Source organism: Marmota marmota, unplaced genomic scaffold, assembly GCF_001458135.2.
Source record: "Marmota marmota marmota unplaced genomic scaffold, marMar, whole genome shotgun sequence".
Classification (NCBI taxonomy): domain Eukaryota; kingdom Metazoa; phylum Chordata; class Mammalia; order Rodentia; family Sciuridae; genus Marmota; species Marmota marmota.
Genome location: NW_025999900.1, coordinates 47,369,687 through 47,392,064, shown reverse-complemented (window position 1 = coordinate 47,392,064; position 22,378 = coordinate 47,369,687). Strand labels below are relative to the sequence as shown.

The 22,378-nt window shown below is 32.5% G+C and overlaps 1 protein-coding gene across 1 annotated transcript in view; it reads left to right on the top strand.

Annotated features, from left to right (window-relative positions):
• Positions 1–22,378, top strand: part of Cep128 (centrosomal protein 128) — a 385,475-nt gene that overhangs the window by 59,641 nt on the left and 303,456 nt on the right. Inside the window, exons 9-11 of the mRNA XM_048799524.1 lie at positions 119–123; positions 1,588–1,593; positions 5,028–5,145. Coding sequence (XP_048655481.1) covers positions 119–123; positions 1,588–1,593; positions 5,028–5,145 — 129 coding nt within the window. The remainder of the gene's footprint in view (positions 1–118; positions 124–1,587; positions 1,594–5,027; positions 5,146–22,378) is intronic.

Sequence of the window (22,378 nt, the reverse complement as noted above, 5' to 3'; positions counted from 1 at the left end):
TGACATCAGATCTCTGCCATGTTGGTATCCTATGCGAATGGCAGCATTTCGTTCCCCTTGCCGGGCAACCAAAGCAACGGGTGAGTCCTGACCGGCCCTCAGCAGGACCCGGACCGAGAAGCAGTTTCCGCGGGCTCCTAGCCCCGGGCCAGGGAAGTTCCGGGAGCCGGAACTCGGCCGCTCCGTGCTCGGTGTAAGCTCCTATAAGGGTAGGCTCCAAGAAGCAGTCCCCGCGGGCTCAGTTCAGGGAGCTGGAATTCGGCCGCTTAGTGCTTGGTGTATCCATAATTGTCTTTTTGATAGTGCCATTCTAACAGATTGAAGATAATATGTCATTGTAGATTTACTTTGCATTTAAGTTGCATTTCCATGATAATTAGTTGAGCATTTTAATTTTTCTCTTGCTATTAAGTTGTTTCTGTTCCTTATGTGTTTTTTATATTAACCCTTTATCAGTTGTTTAGTTTCCAAGTATTTTCTCCTTTTGCATAGGTTGTCTCTTTGCTTTGTTGATTATTTGCTTTGATGTACAGGTGTTTTTCATTTTATGCACTATAGTTTGTCTGTCTTTACTTTTGTTGTCAGTGCTTTTAAGGTCATATCCAGATCAGTGTCAAGAAGTTCTTTTCCTGTTTTGTCCTAAGAGTTTTATGGTTTCATGGCTTGGGTTTAGACTTTAATCCATTTGAGTAGATTTTTTTTTTTTTTAAATGTGAGATAAAGGTCTCTTCTCATTATTTTGCCTGTGGATGTCCATTTTTGCCAACACCATTTATTGAAGAGTCTGTCCTTTATCCTTTGTGCATTTTCAGTATCTTTGTTGAAGATCAATTGATTATAAATGAATGGATTTATTTCTGGGTTCTCTCTTCTGTTCAGTTAGGATAGGTTATCTGTTTTTTTTTTAATTTTTAAAAATTCAAATTAGTAATACATGACAGTAGAATGCATTTTGACATATCATACATAAATGGAATATAACTTCTCATTCTTCTGGTTGTACATGATATAGAAATACGCCAGTCGTATAGTCATATGCACATAGGGTAATGATGTCTGATTCATTCTACTGTCTTTTCCACCCTGTCCCCCCTCCCCTTCCTTCACTCCTCTCTGTCTAGTCCAAATTTCCTCTATTCTTCCCTAGCCTTTTCCCGCATTATCTCTTTTTATATTCTAGTACCATGATGTTTTGAATCCTATAGCTTTATAGTATATTTTGAAGTAAATGTGATTCCACCAGCTTTGTTCTTTTTACCAAGATTGCTTTGTGTATTTGAGGTCTTTTTTGGTTTTGTATGAATTTTAGAATTATTTTATATCTGTGGAACATGCTACTGGAATTTTCATAGAGACTGCATTAAATTTGTAGATCACTTTGGATAGTATGGGTAGATTAATGGTTTAATTTGTCTAATCTGTGAGCATGAGATAACTTTATGTTTATATATGATTTCAAGTTTTTTTTCCTTTAACGTCTTATTGTCTTAAGTATATAGATCTTTTGCCCTCTAGGTTAAATTTAATCCTACATATTTTATTTTGATGCTATGCTAAATGGGGTTATTTTCTTTATTCCTTTTTGAGAGAAGTTATTTATAGAAATATTACTGAGTTTTGTGTGTCGAACTTTGATTCTTGTGGCATTATCAAATTTGTTTATTAATTCAAACATTTTTCTTTTTTGGTGGAGACATTAGGGTTTTTTATACATAAAATTATGACATCTGCAAATAGGGATAGTTAAGCTTCTTTTCTGATATGAATATCTTTTATTTCTTGTCTAATTGATCTGGCTAGGACTTCTAGAACTATATCAAATGTAAGTGTCGAGAGTGGGCATCCTAATCTTACAGGGAAAACCTTCTGTTTTTCACCATTGAATAAAATCTTATCAGTAGGTTTACCAAATAAGACCTCTATTGCTTTGAAATTTGTTCAAAATTTTTGTAATTTGTTCAAGATTTTTATCATGAAAGCATGTCAGATTATATGAGATGCTTTTTCTGCATCTATCAAGATGATGATATGATTTTTATTCTTCATTTTGTTAGTTTGGTATATCACATTTATTGATTTTCATCTTCAGTTTTTTGGAAGAGCTTGAGAAGAATTGGAATTCATTCTTTTTTAAATGTTTGGTAGAATTCACAAGTGAAGGCTTCAGATTCTGGGCTTTTCTTTGTTGGAAAAATTTTTATAGCTGAATCAATGTCCTTTTCACTATTGGTCTGTTCTATTTCTTCATGATGCATTCTTTTTTTTTAAAAATATTTTTAGTTGTAGATGAACACAATACCTTTATTTAATTTATTTTCTCTTTTATGTGGTGATGAGGTTTGAACTCAGTGCCTCACATGTTGTATTTTCTGGGAATTTATCCATTTCTCCAAGGTTAGCCAATTTGTTGGTATTCATAGTAGTCTTTTATGATCTGTTGTATTTCTGTTGTATCACTTATAATGTCTCCTCTTTTATTTCTAATTTTATTTATATAAATATTCACTTTTTAAAAAAATTTAGTCTGCTAATATTTTGTCAATTTGGTTTATCTTTAAAAAACCAACTTCCAGTTTAATTGATCCTTTCTATGTTTTTCTTGTCTCTATTTCATTTATTTCTTCTCTGATCTTTATTATTTCCCTCTTTCTGCTGACATGAATTTATTTGTTCTTTTTCTAGTTGTTCAGCAGTTCCTCATGCCCTGTTAGGGGCTTTTTTTTTTTTTTTTAATCTTGGCTTCTCATAACATGGCAGTATGCTTTATCAGAACAAGCAAGCTAGAAGAGGACCAGTGAGAGAGAAAAAGCAAGTTGGAAGCCAGTTTTTTGTAATCTAATCATCAAGTGTCATTCAAACATTTTTGTGCTATTTTCAGAATTAGAAGCAAGTTCCTTGGGCCAGCTGCACTCAGGAGAGGGAATTACGCAAGTTCATGAATATCCGGAAGTAAAGGTCTTTGGGACCCATGCCAGAAACTGTTTAACACAATTAAAAATAGAATGATGATCAAATAATTTCACTTCTGTGATCATTGCAGCATTATTAACAGTATCCAAAATCAGGAAACATGGAAACAACCTGGTTTACTGATGAATAGATAAAGAAATAGCAACGAGCGTGCGCCCATACACACACACACACACACACACACACACACACACACATACACACATTGTTTAGCTTTGAAGAAGGAAATCCTGTCTGTTGAAACAAACCTGTTAGTAACAAACGTGGATGAACCTGGAGGACATTATTTTATTGTATGATCTCACTTATATGTGAAATCTAAAATTTCTCCTTCATAGAACAGAGAGTAGAATGATAGTTGCACTGGTGGAGTAGGGGGAAATGGGGAGATGAAAGTCATAAGGTATGAAGTTTCAGCTTTTCAGGATGAATAAGTTCTAGAGGTCTAATGTGCAGCATAGTGACTATAGTAAATAAGACTGTTTTGTAAGCCTGAAATTTGCTAGGAGTAGATCTTAAGTATTCTCGCCACAGCACACACACAAATGGTAACTAAGAGAAATGATGGGTATGTTTATTAGCTTGACTGTGGTAATTATTTCATAATATGTATGTACTTAAAAACATTTTATTATGTTTTATTTGAATTGTTACTAAAGAAACAAAAAGAATTCTCCATGTAGAGTAACCGTGTATAGCATGTGCTTGCTGTGGTGAAATTTCTAATGTCTGCATGATTTTGTATTTTCATTTTAGTATGTGGTTACCTGAATGACTTTAATTTTGATGATAAACACTGCCTTCTTAGAGATAGAAGCCATTCACCTCATGGAATTTATTTATATTTAATTTCTTTTATTAGAGCATTATAGTTATACATACTAGTTAGGTTCGTGTTGACATAATCATACATGCATGGAATTTGGTATGTTCCATTTCAGTCTGTTGTGCCACCTTTTCTCTCCTTCCTTCCACTGTTTTCCCCTTCTACTTTGCTGACAAATGAATGTCTTATTGCCAAAGAGTGTATTTACAGTTTTTAGTAAGGTGCTAATTTTTTGATATACTTTTCCTCAGCATTTATTGATCAATTAAACTTAACTTTACCTATATTTAAAAAAAACAAGTTGATATAATTTACCATAAACGTAATTTGCTTTAGATGTGCAATTTAGTGATTTTTTTAAATTTAATTTTCTGAACTGTGCAACCATGATATAATCCAGTGTCAAAAATTTCTATTGTCCCATTAAAGTTTTTCATGACTTTGTCAAACACAGACTTGGTGGCAAAAGTTTTTTTTTTTCTTTAATTTTTAAATAATTGGGCCATATTTATTGCTGCTTTTAAATGAATACAGAATGTCTGTTATTCACTGTATCCTCCTGCACAAACAGGCATTGGCAAAATAGTGTAAATTTCATTTAGGGGCTATATAAGAATACATGTGAAATGTGGTTGAATTTGAACAACTTTTATTGAGGAAAAGCTTGTATCAGAGAAAAATTCTTTCATGTTTATTTTAGAGTTCCAATTAAACACTTTTTAATTTGACTTTGGCTTTTTATCTTTTGAGCAAATCACAGTTGAAAACATTGACAAGCTGATGAAAAGTCCTTTTAATTATTTGGTGCACATAAACATTAATACCTTCCTAAGCAGGTCATGCACATGGATAAAAAAAGTGAAAAAGAACTGAATGGACAGAACAGTTCCATCATTAATTGGTTACTAAATGCAATTGTTGGCAGAATTGATATTTTCCCTTAAATCACCAGAGGGCACTCTTTTCTAGTGTATTATTCTTAACTGAGCAATTGAATTATTGTAGTTTGTTACTGGGATCCAAGTGTGGATTAATTGAAGAATAATGACTGATTTTTGGAGTATCTTTCAGTTATTTATCTATTTATTTACAATATGATCATTAGAAAGGATTCTACATATAAGTTAAAATTAAAAAATGCTTTTGGTAGTAGGTATCTGACATAAAATATCTCCTCAATTTGGTGTCTTACCAGTACTATAATGTCACTGTTTCTCCTTATTTTTATTGAGGTTTCCGATCGGGTGGAACGACGGCTTCAAGAAATACAAAGAGAGATGCGCACCGAAAGAGAGCTGGTGGAAAGACGTCAAGATCAGTTGGGAATCATGTCCTTGCAGTTACAGGAGGTTTGTGAGAAGTGCTTTCTTGGAATGTAAATCTTGAATTTAGGTAGTTATTTAGATAATGTTAAAATGGATTTAATTCTTTAGTTGCTGAAAATGACAGTATAATCATATTTCTATGAGAAAAAGTATAGCATATTGGTTATAAATAGTTTAGTGTGTAGAATCAGCCCTAACTTGTTTCATATTTGCTATCTGTGTGACCTCAGGCATTTTTTTTTTTAAACTTCTGTAGATCTTAGTTTCCTTTGTGGAATATGGAAATAATAACTATATGCCTGATCAGTTTGGTGCAAGGATAATTGAGTTAATGCAAGTCAAGCACTTAACCTTGTGGCATGTGCTTAAGGAATGTTGACTGAGAGTGGAATTACTATTTAACACATGCCATGGACTAGACAAAGGGGCCATCAAACTATGGTCCAGGGGCCAAATCTGGCTTCCTACTGTCTGTTTTTATAAATGAAGTTTTATTGGAGTACAGCCACTTTTATTCACTTATATCTATGAGTGCTTTTGTGACACAGTGCCAGAGTGGTTGTGATAGAGAATGTATAGCCCACAGGGCCTACAGAATTGATGATATGTCCTTGTATGGAAGGACCTAACTCTGAATTTGTTTATCTTCAAACCAATTTGAAATGGAGAATGTTATTCTTTAGCTGTTTTTGTTTTGAAATTTCAGGTTTATGATAAAGTTAAAAATTAGAACAAGGAATTTCTGTGTAATCTTTATTTGAATTCCCTTGGTATTCATAGTTACCAGATTTATCATTTTTCTTTATCTATATATGTATATAATATTTTTCTAAAACATTTTTGAGAAAGTCATAGATAATTAAGTATTTTTACATTTAAGTAATTTGTTACGTTTTCTTCTCTAATTATGGTACAATGATAAAAATCAAAGTTAACATCAGTATAATACTGTGTTTTAATCTATAGGTCTCATGCAAATTTTGCTAGTATTGTTCTTTTTCCATCCAGGATGAAAATCCAGGTTCACACAAACTTATTTATTCTCTTTAATCTTCTTTAATCTAGGATAGATTTTCAGTTTTTATTCGTGCTGACTTTGCAGGGTCTTAGCTATTTTGGAGGATATCTTTCATTTTGGGCTTATTGATATTTCTTCAAGACTACATTCAGGATATGGACTTTTGGCAGGAAATCCAGATAACTGGTGTCCTTTTCAGAGTATCACGTAAGAAGCCATGTGAGGTTGATGGGTTCCATAACCGTTTAAAACTGAACCCTTGGTTACGGTGTTGCCTGCAGGTTTCTTCACTGGAAGGTTACTATTATTATTATTTTTTTTTTTATGAAGAGACTATCTGAGACTTGATAGTATTGATCCTTTTCCTGAAACTATTATTTCTGTGAATGGTGGCAAGTGGTGATTTTGAAAAGTCCATAATTCCATCTACATTTATGGAATCCTACTATAAGGAAGAACTTCCTATGTATCTGTTTATATTAGTGTAGTCTCATGGGTTCTTATTTTATTACATTAGTTATATTTCATTACTGTTATTTTAGAAAATTAATTTGTTGAAATTTCCTTTAAATGTTTCTTAGGTTTATACATAAAGTATAATATAAAAGCCATAAACAAAAAGAAAGCCAAAAGGTTAAAAGCAAATGGAAAAATTTTCTTTTATGTAATTTTTTTCCTTAAAGTTCTAAAAATACACTTACATGTGCTTGCAGATCATTAACCTTTATAAATTGACAATTTTTTTAAACATTAGGAGAAACTGCCAATGCAAAATTCAAAATAAAACTGCAACCCTTAAATTATAATGTAAGCTGAAACAAAAACCTGGATTTGATTTCTAAAATTCCATTTTTCTCCATTTCACAAAAGGGGACATACACTTGTTACTTGGTAATTACTTACAAGAGGATACTTTGTTGAATAATTAGATACAGCATGTGGGTAGCCCCCCACACCCCTTTTTTTAAACCTTGATTTTTATACATTTGTTCTCAAAGCAAATTGCATTTGGTAAGCATAAGAATAGTACTGAAGAGACAATTGTTCTTTTTTTGCAAGAGAAAATTAGAGAAATTTTCCATACTTATTTTCCTCTCTTTGCAGAATGCACAAAATTACAAAGAAAGAGGGAGAGGAAGATTGCTTCCCACCCCTATTCTTAAGAAACCAAAGCCTCAGTATTTGCATTGTAATTGTCAATTTGACTAAAAGCTTGAGCTGTGATTTGGAATTCCATCTCTGACAATACAATAGAGGATCACTGTTGATAAGAACTGTTTAATTTCATATTTTGTCACTTTAATATAAGCAGTGACCTATACATTTTTAAAAGGTAGTTTTGGATTATAAACAGTGCAGTAGAAGCTGGAAAAGATTAATTTAGGCATTTTCCTGCTCCCAAGCTAAATGGTTTAGAATATTTTGGAAAGGTCATGCTTAAGGAGAGAAAATGCTTTGCTTTCTTTTTTATATTAAAAAATACTTATGGAAATTCTTATATGATAATAGTCATTGATGTATTTTGTTTCTTCAAGTGGTGGAAAATTGAATCTACAGTTGAGTATATTGGACTGGATTTTTAGTCACTATGTTCTTTAGCCTCCTCAAAATGTATATATCAATGTTAGTGAAAATTGTGATACTTAATAATTGTTAGAATATGGGAGAATTCATTAAAAATCCTATGATGAGAGATTTCTAGGTATAATGTCATATTGTAGGAAAGCAGTCTCTTGTTTGGGCTACAGCCTGCTGCCTTTCAGTAATCAAATGAAGTCCTTAGATTCTGTTTGCTTTATTTCTTACCACTGGGTACAAAACCTAGTGTTAATCATTGGAAACTGGTTGGGAGGTAAAGCAGGGGGCTGTTTTCCTTTTCTTGTTTGGAGTTTTTATGGAATTGTTCACTCTCTGTTTCTTTTGTCCTGGTTGGAAAAAGAATGTCATCTGCACTGTGCAGTCTGCTGCCTCCTTTGAGCTGCTAGAAGATTCTATCCTTATTCTGTATGTTAGTCATTCTCATTATGATGTGCCTTGGTCTGGAAGCCAGTGAAGGTCCTTATTAAGTTAAGAAAATCTGGGGCTGGGGATGTGGCTCAGCAGTAGGACGCTCGCCTGGCATGTGCACGGCCTGGGTTCGATCCTCAGCACCACATACAAACAAAGATGTTGTGTCCGCCGAGAACTAAAAAATAAATATTAAAAAAAAAAAAGTTAAGAAAATCTGGCATTCATGTGACTTTAACAGTATGAATGCAGCTCATGGCCATGAGAGAAAAAAAATCAAATTACGTATACAAGGAAACCAATTTTGGTTCTCAGCTGATTTCTCAACCCAAACCCTCAAAGCTAGGAGGTTCTGGGGAGTAATATATTAAAAGCTCTGAAAGAAAATGGATGCCAACCAAAAATTTTATATCCAGCAAAATTAAGCTTCAAATTTGAAGATGAAATAAAAACCTTCTATGACAAAAGTTGAAAGAATTTATAACTAGAAAGCCTGCACTCTAGAACATTCTCAACAAAACATTCCATGAGAATAAAATGAAAAAAAAGGTGAAAACCAGAAAAGGGAGGAACTACACTAAAGGCATAATCAATCAAAGGAGAAACTAAGTCAAATTAAAAACCAGAAATAAACCAAAATGACCAGGAATACAAATCACAGTTCAATAATAACCTTGAATGTTAACAGCGTAAACTCATCAATCAAAAGACATAGACTGGCAGATTGAATTAAAAAACAAGACCCTTGGGGCTGTGGATGTCACTTAGTGGTAGCGCACTTGCCTGGCATGTGTGAAGCACTGGGTCTGATTCTCAGCACTGCCTATAAATAAATAAATTAGGTCTGGGGTTGTGGCTCAATGGTAGAGTGCTGGTCTAGCACGTGCGAGGCTCTGGGTTCGATCCTCAGCACCACATAAAAATAAAGAAAAATAAAGGTATTGTGTTCAACTACTCCTAAAAAATAAATATTAAAAAATTTTAAAAAATAAATAAAGTTCTATCAACAACTAAGAAAAATTTATTTAAAAAAAAAAACAAGACACAAAAATATGCTGTCTTGAAGAGACTCACTTCATAGGCAAAGACATCCATAGACTGAAGTTGAAAGGATGGGAAAAAACATGTTACTCACATAGATCGGGTAAACAAGCAGGGTTTCCATCCTCAGATAAGGTGGACTTCAAGGCAAAGTTAACCAGAATGGACAAAGAAGGACATTTCATGCTGCTTAAGGGAATTATATATCGGCAAGACATAATAATTATAAATATTTATGCCCCAAGCAATGGAGCAAGCATCTATGTGCATCAAACAAACCCTTTTTCAATTTCAAGAATCAAATAGATGACAACACAATAATACTGGGTGACTTTTAACACACCCCTCTCACTACTGGATAGATCTTTCAAACAGAAACTAAAGAAACTATAGAACTAAATAATACAGTCAATAATTTAGACTTAATAGACATATATAGATTATTTCATCCATCAACAAGCGAATACACTTTCTTCTTGGCAGCACACGGATCCTTCTCTAAAATAGACCATATCTTATACCACAAAGCATCTCTTAGTAAATACAAAAATGGAGATAATACCCTGTATTCTATCAGATCATAATGGAATGAAATTAGGAATTTTATTAGTTAGTTTCATTAATTAGAAATCAATGATCAAATAAAAAATACAAGCTACTCTTTCACCTGTAATAATATACTATTGAATGATGAATTGATAGCAGAAGAAATCATGGGTAAAATACAAAAAATACTTAGAGGTAAGTGAGAATTCTGATACAACATATCAAAATCTCTGGGACACTATGAAGGCAGTACTAAGAGGAAAGTTCATTGCATTGAGCTCATTCATTAAAAAATAAAGTCAACGAATAAATGACCTAACATTATATCTCAAAGTCCTAGAGAAAGAGGAGTAAGTCAACATCAAATACAGTAGAAAAAAGGAAATAAATAAAATCAGTACTGAATCATATTTTGAATTATTACCATGTTTTGATATCTCAGTAGAAGCCTGCCCCCCTTCTCTCTCTCTGTCTCTCTTTTTAAGGAAAGATGAGCATTTTATGGAGATTATACAATAATATTTTTATCTATTTTAAAATTTTCAATTATCGTTCTAGTACTTTTCACTTTTCCCAAATTTAAATGTTGTTAAACGTAAAACCACCAGACTTTCCTTGTTGAACAATAATATAAGCCGTAAAGTGTTTGTTCAACTATAGTATACATTTTGGTATTATAAGCTCCTTTTGATCAGATTCTTTATAGTAACGTAACTTAGCAAAGTGAGGGTAGGCATAGGGCATAGTAGCATTGGGAAAGAGAGATTCAGACTGTTGAGCACAAGCCAAAAAAATGTTTTTGTAGGTTCAAAATTCTAGATAAACTTTTTCTTTAGGCTAGGCATCTTGAGAATTTCTGTTCAGTGTTTATTTGGTTTTACTAGTTTCAAGTTAATTGAATGTTATTTTTCCATCTTCAGTTGAATTGCTGAAAATAAAAAACATGAGGTAAATGCTGGGAGTAAATTTATATGTTTTTCAGAGTATTTCATAGCATATTAAAATATTAGTTTCTCATTGTATCTGTGAAGAATATTCTGCTTGCATATGACTTAGGGTAATTTAGGTGCCCTAAAATTTGAAGGTACATGGTGGAGAAATCTGTGGGGGCAGGCAAGGATATGGAACCTTGGTGGAAGCTGGTAGAAATTAAGGAATTATTAAAATGTTCAAGGTTGGAGCTCTGATCAGTAGCATTCAGTCTGTTTTCTAGTGGGAAACTAGAATATGGGAGCCTTATCAATAAAATAAGGCTATATGAAGAAAAGAAAAGTTAAAATAATTTTATATTGTATTTTTTTGGATGTTTTTTGTCATGTGTACCTATTTTTAAAAAATCTAATGAAGAAGTAGCTATTCATCCTTGCCCAGAAATGTTACTGTGTCTGCAGAGATACAGGGTAATATGGACATGAGAAAGGTGTTATGGTTTGGATGTGAGGTGTCCCCCAAAAGCTCATGTATGAGACAGCACAAGCAGGTTCAGAGGAGAAATGATTGGGTTATGAGAGCCTTAACCCAATCAGTGAATGAACTCCCCCCATGGGATTAACTGAGTGATAACTTATGGCAGGTGGAGTATGGATAGAGGAGGCACGTCATGGGGAGTGTGCCTTTGGGGTATATATTTTGTTTTTGGCAAGTGTAGTCTCTTTCTCTGCTTCCTGGTGTGATGCCCTGAGCTGTTTCCCTGTACCACACTCTCCATGTACCACCTCCGTGATGTTCTGCCTCACCTTGAGTCCCTATGATTGGAGCTGCTGTCTATGGACTGAAAATTCTGAAACTGTAACCCCCAAGTAAACTTTTCCTCCTCTTTAATTGTTCTTTTCATGTGCTTTAGTCAAAGAAGAGAAAAAGCTGACTTAAACAAAAAGTGTTGGGTACTGTTTATTGATGTATTTAGTTTGACCTCATTGAGGGAGGAACTTCCACAGAGCCAAGGATATTTTTCTAATGTATTAATAGCTTTATCATCTCCCCTGAGACTTGTGGAAAAGGAGAACCTATTGAGGAAAATACTCTAACCTCCTATATTAACCCCATTCCTGGACTTCTTTTTGAGACTCCCTTATTTTGGATGGAAGCTTTTCTAAGACTGATGGGTTCTAAACCATACTGTGATTTATCTTTCCACTGCTGAATCACAAAGCTTTTGCTGGCCATTCACTTTACCCCTTTCCTCTTGTTTCCATAGCCTAATGTCATTTTTTTTAATAGTTATCTCCTACATTTCTGCATATGTTTATTTTATATGTAATCTTTCCCTTTCCCCATGATGTTATTAGATATCTTATATGAACGCTCATCAAATCATTTTCACATTGATTAGTCCAGTAGCCTTCCTAAGCTATGAATATGCAAATAGTTTAAAAATAAAACACAAGCTTAGGATGCTTCTGATCCTTGGGAAGTGGGTTCTAGACTTCAGTCCTTTGTCAGGACTTGGTAATCCCCATGAGGTGCAGTTGGCAAAGAAGAACACAGACAAACTGTGTGAGACAAAGTCCTCACCCAGACTACTGAGGAACCGAAAGCACTGAGTATCACAATAAGAAAACAGTGGCCGCACATGCAGTACTTACTATTTTGTATCGAAAATTTGTAGCAATGGAAAATTCTAAAACTTCTTCTCTATTCTTCTTCAAGGTGTGAATTTATTTGTATAGTATAAATCTGATACTTAACATTTAGCCACTTTTTTTTTTTTAAAGAAACCCTAATACCATTGACTATCTCCTTTTGCAAAGATGGCTTCCTTACCCCATGACCAGTTTCTGTTGATATATACAATGAGGATTTTGACTCAGTTTAATGATGTTACCACTTGTTGATGTGTTTTGTGATGTGTTTTGTACCTCACACGTACTAGGCAAGTGCTCCATCACTGAGCCACAACTCCAGCCCCCGTCTTAATGCTTATTTTGAGCACTTGAACATAGACCTTGCTAAAGATTTGTCAAATACATAAAGTACTCATCATATTAATTCATTATTTGGATAGTTTAGTTTTTTTCTTCACATAGTTCTTTCAGCATTTTAGTTTAATATTTGGTATAAAGTTATTTCCTTGTATAATTTAAATATACAAAAGTATGAGTGTGATCTTATGAAATCACATTCTCTTATAATAATACAGCTTTATTCATTCATTCATTTGTTTATTTACATGGGTCATTTCTCTCCCACCCCACTTTCTTCTCTTATTACCAGCCAAATTGCTTCATGCCTTTAAAAAAAAAAAAAAAAAAAAGGAATCAGTGTTAAAGCTTGGAATGTATTCCTTTATATTTTTCTTTGTGCTTTCAATTATTGTTGACAAGCATATAGACTGTAAAACTTCACTTTATATGGATTCTTTTGGCATGCTATTATTTTAATAAAATGGGATTACATTCTATAGACATAGTACTTTCCCAACTAGATGATACACCCACTTAATCTTTTATTACCATGGATAGGTTTTTTCTAACATTTGTCATCTGATTATATTTCCAGAAGTTTCTAACATGTCATGTTTCTTTCAGCAGTGATTGAGGGTGACCCTTTTCTCACATTCCTACTAGAAGTACTGGTTATTTTTTAAAAATTTTGCTAGGCAGACAGGTATAAAATGTTAATTCATTTTCACATTTGTTTTCATCTATTTCTGTTAGTGAACTTGAGCAGCTTTTCCTATATTTGTTGACAACATGTGCATTTGTGCTTGTATAGGTTTCCCATTAGTAACTTTTTTTTTTTTAAAGATGGACACACTATCTTTATTTATTGTATTTATTTTTATGTGGCGCTGAGGATCAAATCCAGTGCCTCACATGTGCAAGGCAAGCACTGTACCACTGAGTTATAACCCCAGACCCGCCTGTTTGTAACTTTTGTTTCACTTAAAAATATTGGGTTATTTGAATTTCTCCCCAGGATTCTTTTTTTTAATGGAGAGAGGAAAAAAATCTAATTTTTTTTATGGCAATCAGTTGCTTCAGTATCATTTTTGAATAATTGTTTTTTCCAACTCTGATTTAAATGCCACTTGTATTATATATCTAGTTTCCTATTATATCTGTCTGATTTCTACATACCTCACTATTGATCTGGTTTTCTGTCCTTGTACTGATATCATTCTGTCTTAATTATTATAGCTTTTATTATCTTTTGGTAAATGATAAAACTTCTTTTCATGCTCCATGAAAAATCCTACTGGCATTTTGATTGTAATTGTATTAAATATGTGGATTAATTTGAACACAGAAGGTCTTTTGTGTTTTATGATAATGTTTTATAATTTTCTATAGAAAGGTCTTATATACCTTTGAGTAGAATTATTACGAAGTGCTTTATGATTTTCTTCCTACCAGAAGCTGGATGCTTTCTTTGGTCGCATCTCTGATTGACTATAGTATACAGCAATGCAGCTGGTTTTATATTTTTCTTATATCCAACAATCTTGCTTAGTGTTCTTGTTAGTTCTCCTAATTTATTAGCATTTTTATGTATGTTGTTTCAATAATCATTTGCGACTTAAGACAATTTATACTCTTTATTATTTTCTTTTGTTTTTTAAAATTTAGTCTTATCACATGGTTAAAACCTAAAGTACAATGTTGAATAGAAACATAGCAAGAATTCTTGACTTATTTTTATATTTATGTATTTCTGAAGTGTTAACCTCCTTTTATGATATTTACCCTTGGTTTTGTGGCAAAGGAGCTTTCTGTTGCTTACTTTCTTTTAAAATTATGATTAATTGTGAAATTTATCAAATACTTTTGCTGCCTTAGTTTTCTTTTGGTATTTAAATTTGATTGACCTGATTGACTATGTTTTTTAGATGTGAGCTTTCCTTGCATTCCTGAGAAGTTTATGTGGTTATAATATAGTGATTTTTTTTACATTGTTGAATTAATTTGCTAGTATTTTCTTTAATAATTTTATATTTATGTTTGTGATTGAGATCGATGTGTAATTTTCTTTGCACTGCCTTTTTTTGGTTTTAAAAGTAAGGTCACATTAATCTTTTAAATTGAGTTGGATAGATTCTTTTTTTGTTTCCTTGTTCATTAAGAGAAAGATTGTCTCTTTAATGTTGCTTTTAAAACTCTCGTTTTATTTTTTTGATACCAAAAGTCTTCAATGATTGTAATGTGTAATGTTTATTAGTTTATATAGTCTTTTTTATTAACTTGGTAATTAACTCATGATTTTTAAGTTACCTATTTTTGTCTGTTTTAAAATGTATTTTATAAAGCAATCCTCGTCCTTTAGTATTATTTAGTTATTACTTTTTCCTTTTCATTTATCTTGTTGGAAATATGATTCATTTTATTAATTTACTTTTTGACCAACTTATTTATTTAGTCATCAGTGTCTGCTGACATTACTAACTTTATTACTTTCCTTCTATTTTTTTCTTTAGAATTATTTTTTGCTTTTTAGATGCACATTAGAAACTCAACTATTGGGGTTGGGGCTGTGCCTCAGCGGTAGCTCATTTGCCTGGCATGTGTTAGGCACTGGGTTTGATTCTCAGCACTGCATATAAATAAATAAAGGGCTATCACCAACCAGGAAAAAAAAAAAACGCTGACACAGAGCAGGGGGTATAGCTCAGTGATAGAACGGTTAAAAAATTTTTTTTTTCTTTTTTTAAAATTAATATTGTAAATTTATCACTAAATTACTGCAGGTCTTGAACTATTATAGAGTAGTTTTTTCCCCAAGTTTTTCTTTTATAATTTCTATTATGATTTCCCTTATCAAGACTTATTTAGGAGTACATTTTTGAATTTTAAAGTTTGTTTATGTTTATTTTAAGACTTTAATTAAAATTATTCATTTTGATCTAGTTAAATGGCTTTTTCTTTTATAAAGAAACGAATAGATGTTCTGTTTTTTTTTGGGTGCAGAATTTCTGGTGTTAATATATGACACACACATACTTAAATATAAATTTTGTATGGTCAAGTTTGTAAATTGTGTTGTTCTTATGCGTTCTTTTTTAATTTCATTTTAATTTTTATTTGTTCTTTTTAAATTTTTATGTGTTCTTTTATAATATTTCAGTTGGAAGCCTCCCATTATAATGATTGTCAGTTTCTCTCTGTGATTTTCAGTGTTGCTTTATGTATTTAGAACCTATGTTTTCTTATAATTTAATTTACATCTTTAATTAAAAAAAAACTTGTCTGGTGAGCCTCTTGGTATTACCATTTTTTAAGGTTACTGTTCTCATGTTATGTGATTTTTTTTCCTCTATATTTTTATCCTTTCTCTATAGTTTTAGTTTTGTCTTATAAACACTTATTAACTGGATTGAAAAAGCAGAAAGCTTAATTAGCTAATTTATGTCTTCATTGGCTGGATTGCCATTTTATATGAATTATGATTATTGATACATTTGAAAATATCTTCTCTGTTTATTTTGCCCCTACTGTTTTCTGTTGGATTGAAGTATTTTGAATATTTATTTATGTACTTCATTGGCTTTGAAGTTGTAGATTTTATATCCATTCATTTGGTGGCTATTTGAAAATTTAAACATGTTATTATAAATTATTATAAGAAACCTGTGTTCTGACCATAGAGGTTTCTTCTCAGTGTCTTATTGGGGCTCTTTTCTTCTTACTCAACATAACTTATTCCTCTCATCTTTCAGATCTTATTGTCACCTCTTCAGAAAGAACTTTCTTGCCCCTTCCCTCTTTCTAAACCCCCCCACAATCACACATTACTTTTATATAGTGCTTAACACAAATTATAATTTGCTTTTTTTATGTTATTGTATGCTTTCCTCACTAGAATGTGGATTTCACTGGCAGGGACTTTGTCCATAATGTTCACCTGTTTCTGAGACATGGGGTACTGTGTTAATCTCACAGTATACTAGTACTCAATAAATAGTTACTAAAAGCATGAATGTTGTTTTCAAATGTAAATGTCTGTTTAGCTGCATATAAAATTCTTGATAAAAAATTGTTTTCAAAGAAAGGTTTATATACATTGTATTTTGCTCCCATTCTCGCAGAGAAGAAAGTGGTGTTAAACAATTTGAACTTCTTTGAAGTTTAATATAGAGTAGTTTAGATGATGTAATTAAAAATCCCACAAACATTCTGTAAGAATTTAATCTCAAATAAAATTTGATCATAGTAGTTTGCTGGTTTCCAAATTATATTAAAAACTTCATAAATACAGTTGGATTTGTGATATTTTAGTATATAAAAAAGTTAGGAAAAAAAGACATTTAGAATGCATCTACCCAGATAAATGAATTCTAAAAGTAAGATCTCTTTAAAATAATATTTCTGAAATACTATTTCCAGAGAAATGTGAATTCATCTCTGTCAATGTGAGTAAACTGACATTTCATACTATTTGTTCAGGTGTCAACAGCAAATGGTGTGAATAGTTTTTGTTTTGAGGTACTGCAAATAATGGACAGAAAAGACTTTTTAAGAAACTTTACAGATACAATATTTTCCTTTATGCTTTTTTCTGAGTGTTTGTAAAGACAAGATCTCTTAATTTATGTTTTTCACATAATTCATATTCAGAGTTTCAAATTGATAAAAGTCATAGGATACATACTTACTAGGAAAGTACTACATGCTTTTAACCACTAGGCGTCAGTATTGAATCATCAATTGTGACCTAATAGGAATTTATTAAAGTTGCCCAACTTACTTGAAAACTGATTCTATAAATTTTATAGAATCTGATTTTTTTTATAGAAACTGATTCATAAAAAACTGATTTTATAAATACATACTGTTAGGTCTTAGGGCTTCTTGAAAGTGTACTTCGCATAAGCGTTGCAACTGAAGTAAATCTAACCATTTAACTATTTGCTATTTTAAAATTTAAATTTGAAACTTTATTGCTTTCTGCTTTTGAAAAAAAATAGCAAGTTGTTTATTACATGTTAAACACCTGCTGTATTCTAACATTAAAATTCTCATTTCTGTGTATTTTGGCTATAGAGTCTTTTAAAAAAATACCTTTATTTTTATTTGTTTATTTTTATATGATGCTGAAGATTGAACCCAGTGCCTCACACATGCTAGGCAAGTGCTCTAACACTCAGCTACAGCCCCAGCCCTGGTTGTAGAATTCTTTCATGCTTTGTATTCAATGTTTCCTCTCCCTTCCTCCTCATCTTCTCCATGGAATAAACTTTTTTATATAATTTGACATGGTAGTTTATTTCACTGGAATCATATATCCCTTCTTTCCACTTTTTATGTTTTTGAAATGGAATGAAGTATCCCAAAGATACTCTAAATTTTTGTCTTGTATAGACCCAAATCTCTTTATCCTAGTGATCATTTTCTTGTCCTTAATTATCAATGAATTTTGTACTCTGTTATTCACACATACCAATCATTGTCATTTTCCGTATGTGTTCATTTTTCCTTTGGTTAATCTTGTGTATGTGTGTTTCCCTTTAGTTGATAGAAGGGTCTGTTTTATAGCTCTTTTGACTCATTGAATATCTTATATTTATATTAAGTATTCTGAATCCTTTTTTTTTCAATAGTGAAACTGTTTATGCTCAAGAAATGAGGTATTGCTTAGGTTATTTTCAGAATGTCTTTGTTCATAATATGGTTAAGTTTTAGAATAATATTGAGAGTTACTATTGATGGATCTTATATGGTAGTGAGAAAAATGGTTATAGAGTGTCATGTTTATTATTTAAGAGGGAGATCTGAAGCTTTGCTAGCCAGGATCAGTCTTGGATGGGAATCAAGTCCTTGTGATTTAAAAATCACAGGCCAGATCAGACTTGGGTCTCTGAAGTTGGTTTCCTGTTTTTTTCCCTTTCTAACCTATAAACTTGTTCAGAAGGTGCTAAATCTTACCTTTTTGTGTGGTTCATCCAGATAAGTACCTCATGTATTCTTAAAAAGGTGAATAGTCATCATATAACAGATAATTTTACCTTTTACTTTTATGTTTTTAAATCTTTACATGTTTCCTTTATGTCTTTGTGTCTTCTCTTTTTATGTCCTTGTCATCTAGTCATCTGTCATTAATTTTTTTTTTTGTGTGATGCTGGGGATTGAACCCAGGGCCTTGTGCATGCCAGGCAAGCACTCTACCAACTGAACTATATCCCCTGCTCTGTCGTTAAATTTTATGAGCTCTATTTTAAAAGTATTTTCTGAATTGGTAGTTATGTGTTTCTGTTACTCTTGCTCTTGGCTCTTCTCACTACTGTCCTCTCCTTCCTGGACTAATATGGTAGCTGCCTTATTTCCCTTATTACTACTTTACAGTCTTTCTCCCATGGATTCAGGTAATGGCACATCTTTTTAAAAAATCCTTCAGTGGTTTCTTTATCAAATTTAAAATCAGATTTAAAATCTGATAAAGGGCCCTCTGATCTGGTTTCTGAATTCCTCTCATTGGAATTTCCTGTTGTTCCCTTATGCCATTCCAAACTCTACTTTGGAAAGGCCTTATCAATTATCCTAGAAGAAATACTCCTTCTTAATTCTTGAGCCTGTTACACTGCTTTCCTTTTCCCTCATAACAGTTTTCATTACCTGTGTCTGTCTGTCCCCCTGGCTAGAATGCAGGCTTTATGGAAGTAGGCATTCCATCTCTTTTGCTCACTGCTGAGTCTCCAGTATCTAGGCCAGTGTCAGATATGAACTCATTTGCCATGAGTGTTTCTTGAATGAATGAATGTTGCATGTCATGGTCAGAATAGTACTTAGTAAAATATCCATTTGGCCAATACTTTCATGTACCTACTATGTGTCAGATACTTTGTTGTGAGCAAGCAGGGATTTGAAGTTATTTGAAACACTGTCTTGACTTTTCTGGACTCCCAGTTTACTTGAGAAAATGGAGTTGTTAACAAGTCATTGTAATTCAGTAAGGACAATAGTCCTTGCATGCTCATGTAGATGGAAAATAGTTACTTCTTCCAGGACCTTTGGAGAAAGTTTGGGTGGAAGAGGCTGTGCTTTTGCTAAGACTGTGTATTTTCAAATAATTATAGGAAATTCTTTTATGAGTGTGATTCTGCCTCATTGCTTATTGCTACATGTCAAGCACTCTTACCAATCAATAGCTGAAATGCTTATTTAAATTCTGACTTATTGTAGTTTCGATTCACACCATTGCGCTTTGTCCTATCATTTTATGCCATGCTAATTGTTTTCTTCTCTCCTTTATGTTTGTTACCTGTGGATTATTATTTTATTTTATTTTTTGGCACGAATACAGTAAGCACTATTCTCTGCAAGGTTGAGAAGGAACCATTAATGTCAGCATGCTGATAGGAAGGAAATGGATGGGAAAGAATGATTGGTTATTATGGGATTTATTTTTCAAAGGTGTTTGGATGCTATTTGGCACAGCTTGCAATGTACAGGTCCAAGAGATATCATAGTTCTTAGTGTTCTTTTTTTTCCCCTTGATTTTCCTCTTTCCTCTCATACCCTCATTTAATGTCTAGTTTATTTTCTTGGACTTTGATTGTTTCAGATGACACCAAAACACTTCTAATACTCTTTCAGTGAAATTCCCCCAGTTAAACTTCTAGAAAAAACGTTACAAGAGAATTTGGAGAGGGCTAGAAATATAGCTCAATGGTAGAGTAATTTGCCTAATGTGCCCTGGGCATCATCCCCAGCACACCCCCCCACCCCCCTCCGCCCACACACTAAAATAAATAAAATAAATAAATACTACTAAAATAAAGCAAATAAAGACAATTTGGAGGGTGTTTGTTTTAATTTTGTACTTGATTCTTGAATTCTATTCAGGGCAAACTTCTTGTCTGGTTCATAGATATTGTAGCCAGAACTCTCCACAAGCCATATTGTCTTTCTAGTATTGGGAAATATGGCTGGATTAAAGATTCCATTTTGAGAATATATTTCAGGAGTTTGGTATTTAATAATGATAAAACTAAGTTGAAAATGTAGAAATACTTTCTACATTATAGATGAATTAGCATAACAACTGTTAGCCTTTGGATTCCTTTGAAGGGTGCAGTTTTATGAGATGATGTGTAAGTCGTCCTGAAATTCCTATAGTCTATATAATTAACACTTATGTCTTCTTAGGCTTTTTTTCCCCCCAAACATTATATTTTTAGGCATTGATGGGCCTTTATTTTGTTCATTTATTTATATTCGGTGCTTAGAATCGAATCCAGTGCCTCACACATTCTAGGCAAGTGCTCTACCACTAAGGCACAGCCCCTTCTTAGGCTTTTTATTTTATTAAGAAAATATTACTTAAGGCTATTAGTTGTGCTTGCAGTGCACTTCCTACCTCTTTTACCTCCTCATTGCGATTCTTTTTCTCCCAAATTCTTAGGTGCTTATACTTTGTTTTAATTGTTCAAGTATTTTTGAAAAAGTTATGTTTACCAGGACGTTTTCCTGGGTTAATCAATGTGCTTGTAGTTTCCTTGTTCCTACCCTGTTTGGAATTAGTCTACATAAGATTTTTTTTTGTCTCCTACCCCACCTTTTTTCAAGATCACTATTCTGGTTATGTACTCTAAGTTCTTGAGGAACTGTTATTTATTTTCTCTATTATGGCCAATTCTTTTTTTACTATACCTATTCTTTAAGCATATGTGTAGGTGTTCTTATAAAGTACCTCAAATTCTTTTTGGAATTGAGGAGGTTTACATTAATAATAAATACTGTTATTGCTATTCTTAGATGTGTTTAGCCTGACATGCATTTTGTGTTCATACCACGTATTACTAGATCTCATAGTACTGTTTGATCACATGTATTTTGCTGGGTGTATGCATTTGTTCTTGCCAATATTGTCATTGTAAATTATAACAAATAAGTCTAGCAAGAATCTGTGTGTGTCCCTTTGTGCAGCACCATATGTAAGTAGACATTTAATGCTGTTAATGCTATGAAGATGATGAAAAATGTCTGTACTCTTGTTGACTGAACAGCTGCCTGACAATAGACTGAGATTTTCTGTGTGTAGGACTTGTTTAATTTCTACGTTATGCTTTTCTTGAAGAATGGAATGTTTTTATCTACATTTTCAGTGAATTTATGCTAGACCATCTGTTTTTTAAAGTCCTTTCCCATCATTATCAATTAATATTTATTGGGCAACTACTGAGTTCATGGTAATATTGTGCAAACAAAGATCACTCTGCTACAGATAGATTTATTCGTTGACTTAGTATTGTTTTATTTTTATTAGAAAATCGTTCTTAAAAAACCCCAAACTCAAAGGCATAAAATAACAACTTCTAACTCTGAACAATGAAAGATGTTGTGTATTTACAAGGCTTTCTGTTCTAAGACATATAAAACTTGAGAAATTCTAAATTAAATTTGCATAATTATCTATGATCTTCTGTTTGTCAACAGTTCTAAGTCAGTGGTCCCATATTTAGAAAGTCAAATGAAGTATCATATTGCCCTGGATTTCTAATAAAACTACAAGCTCTTTTTTGAGAGGAAACTCCTGGATAAAAACAGACCCTCCACTGAAAAGCACTTGCTTTTTGATTTTGAAGGAAATCCTGGAAAGTGCACTTGTTGGGCTCACATTTAACTTTACTTGCAAGATTTTAATAAGTAAAATATGGCATAAAAATAAAATCTGTTCCAGTAAAAGCAATGGTATTTTAGGGAATAATACTTA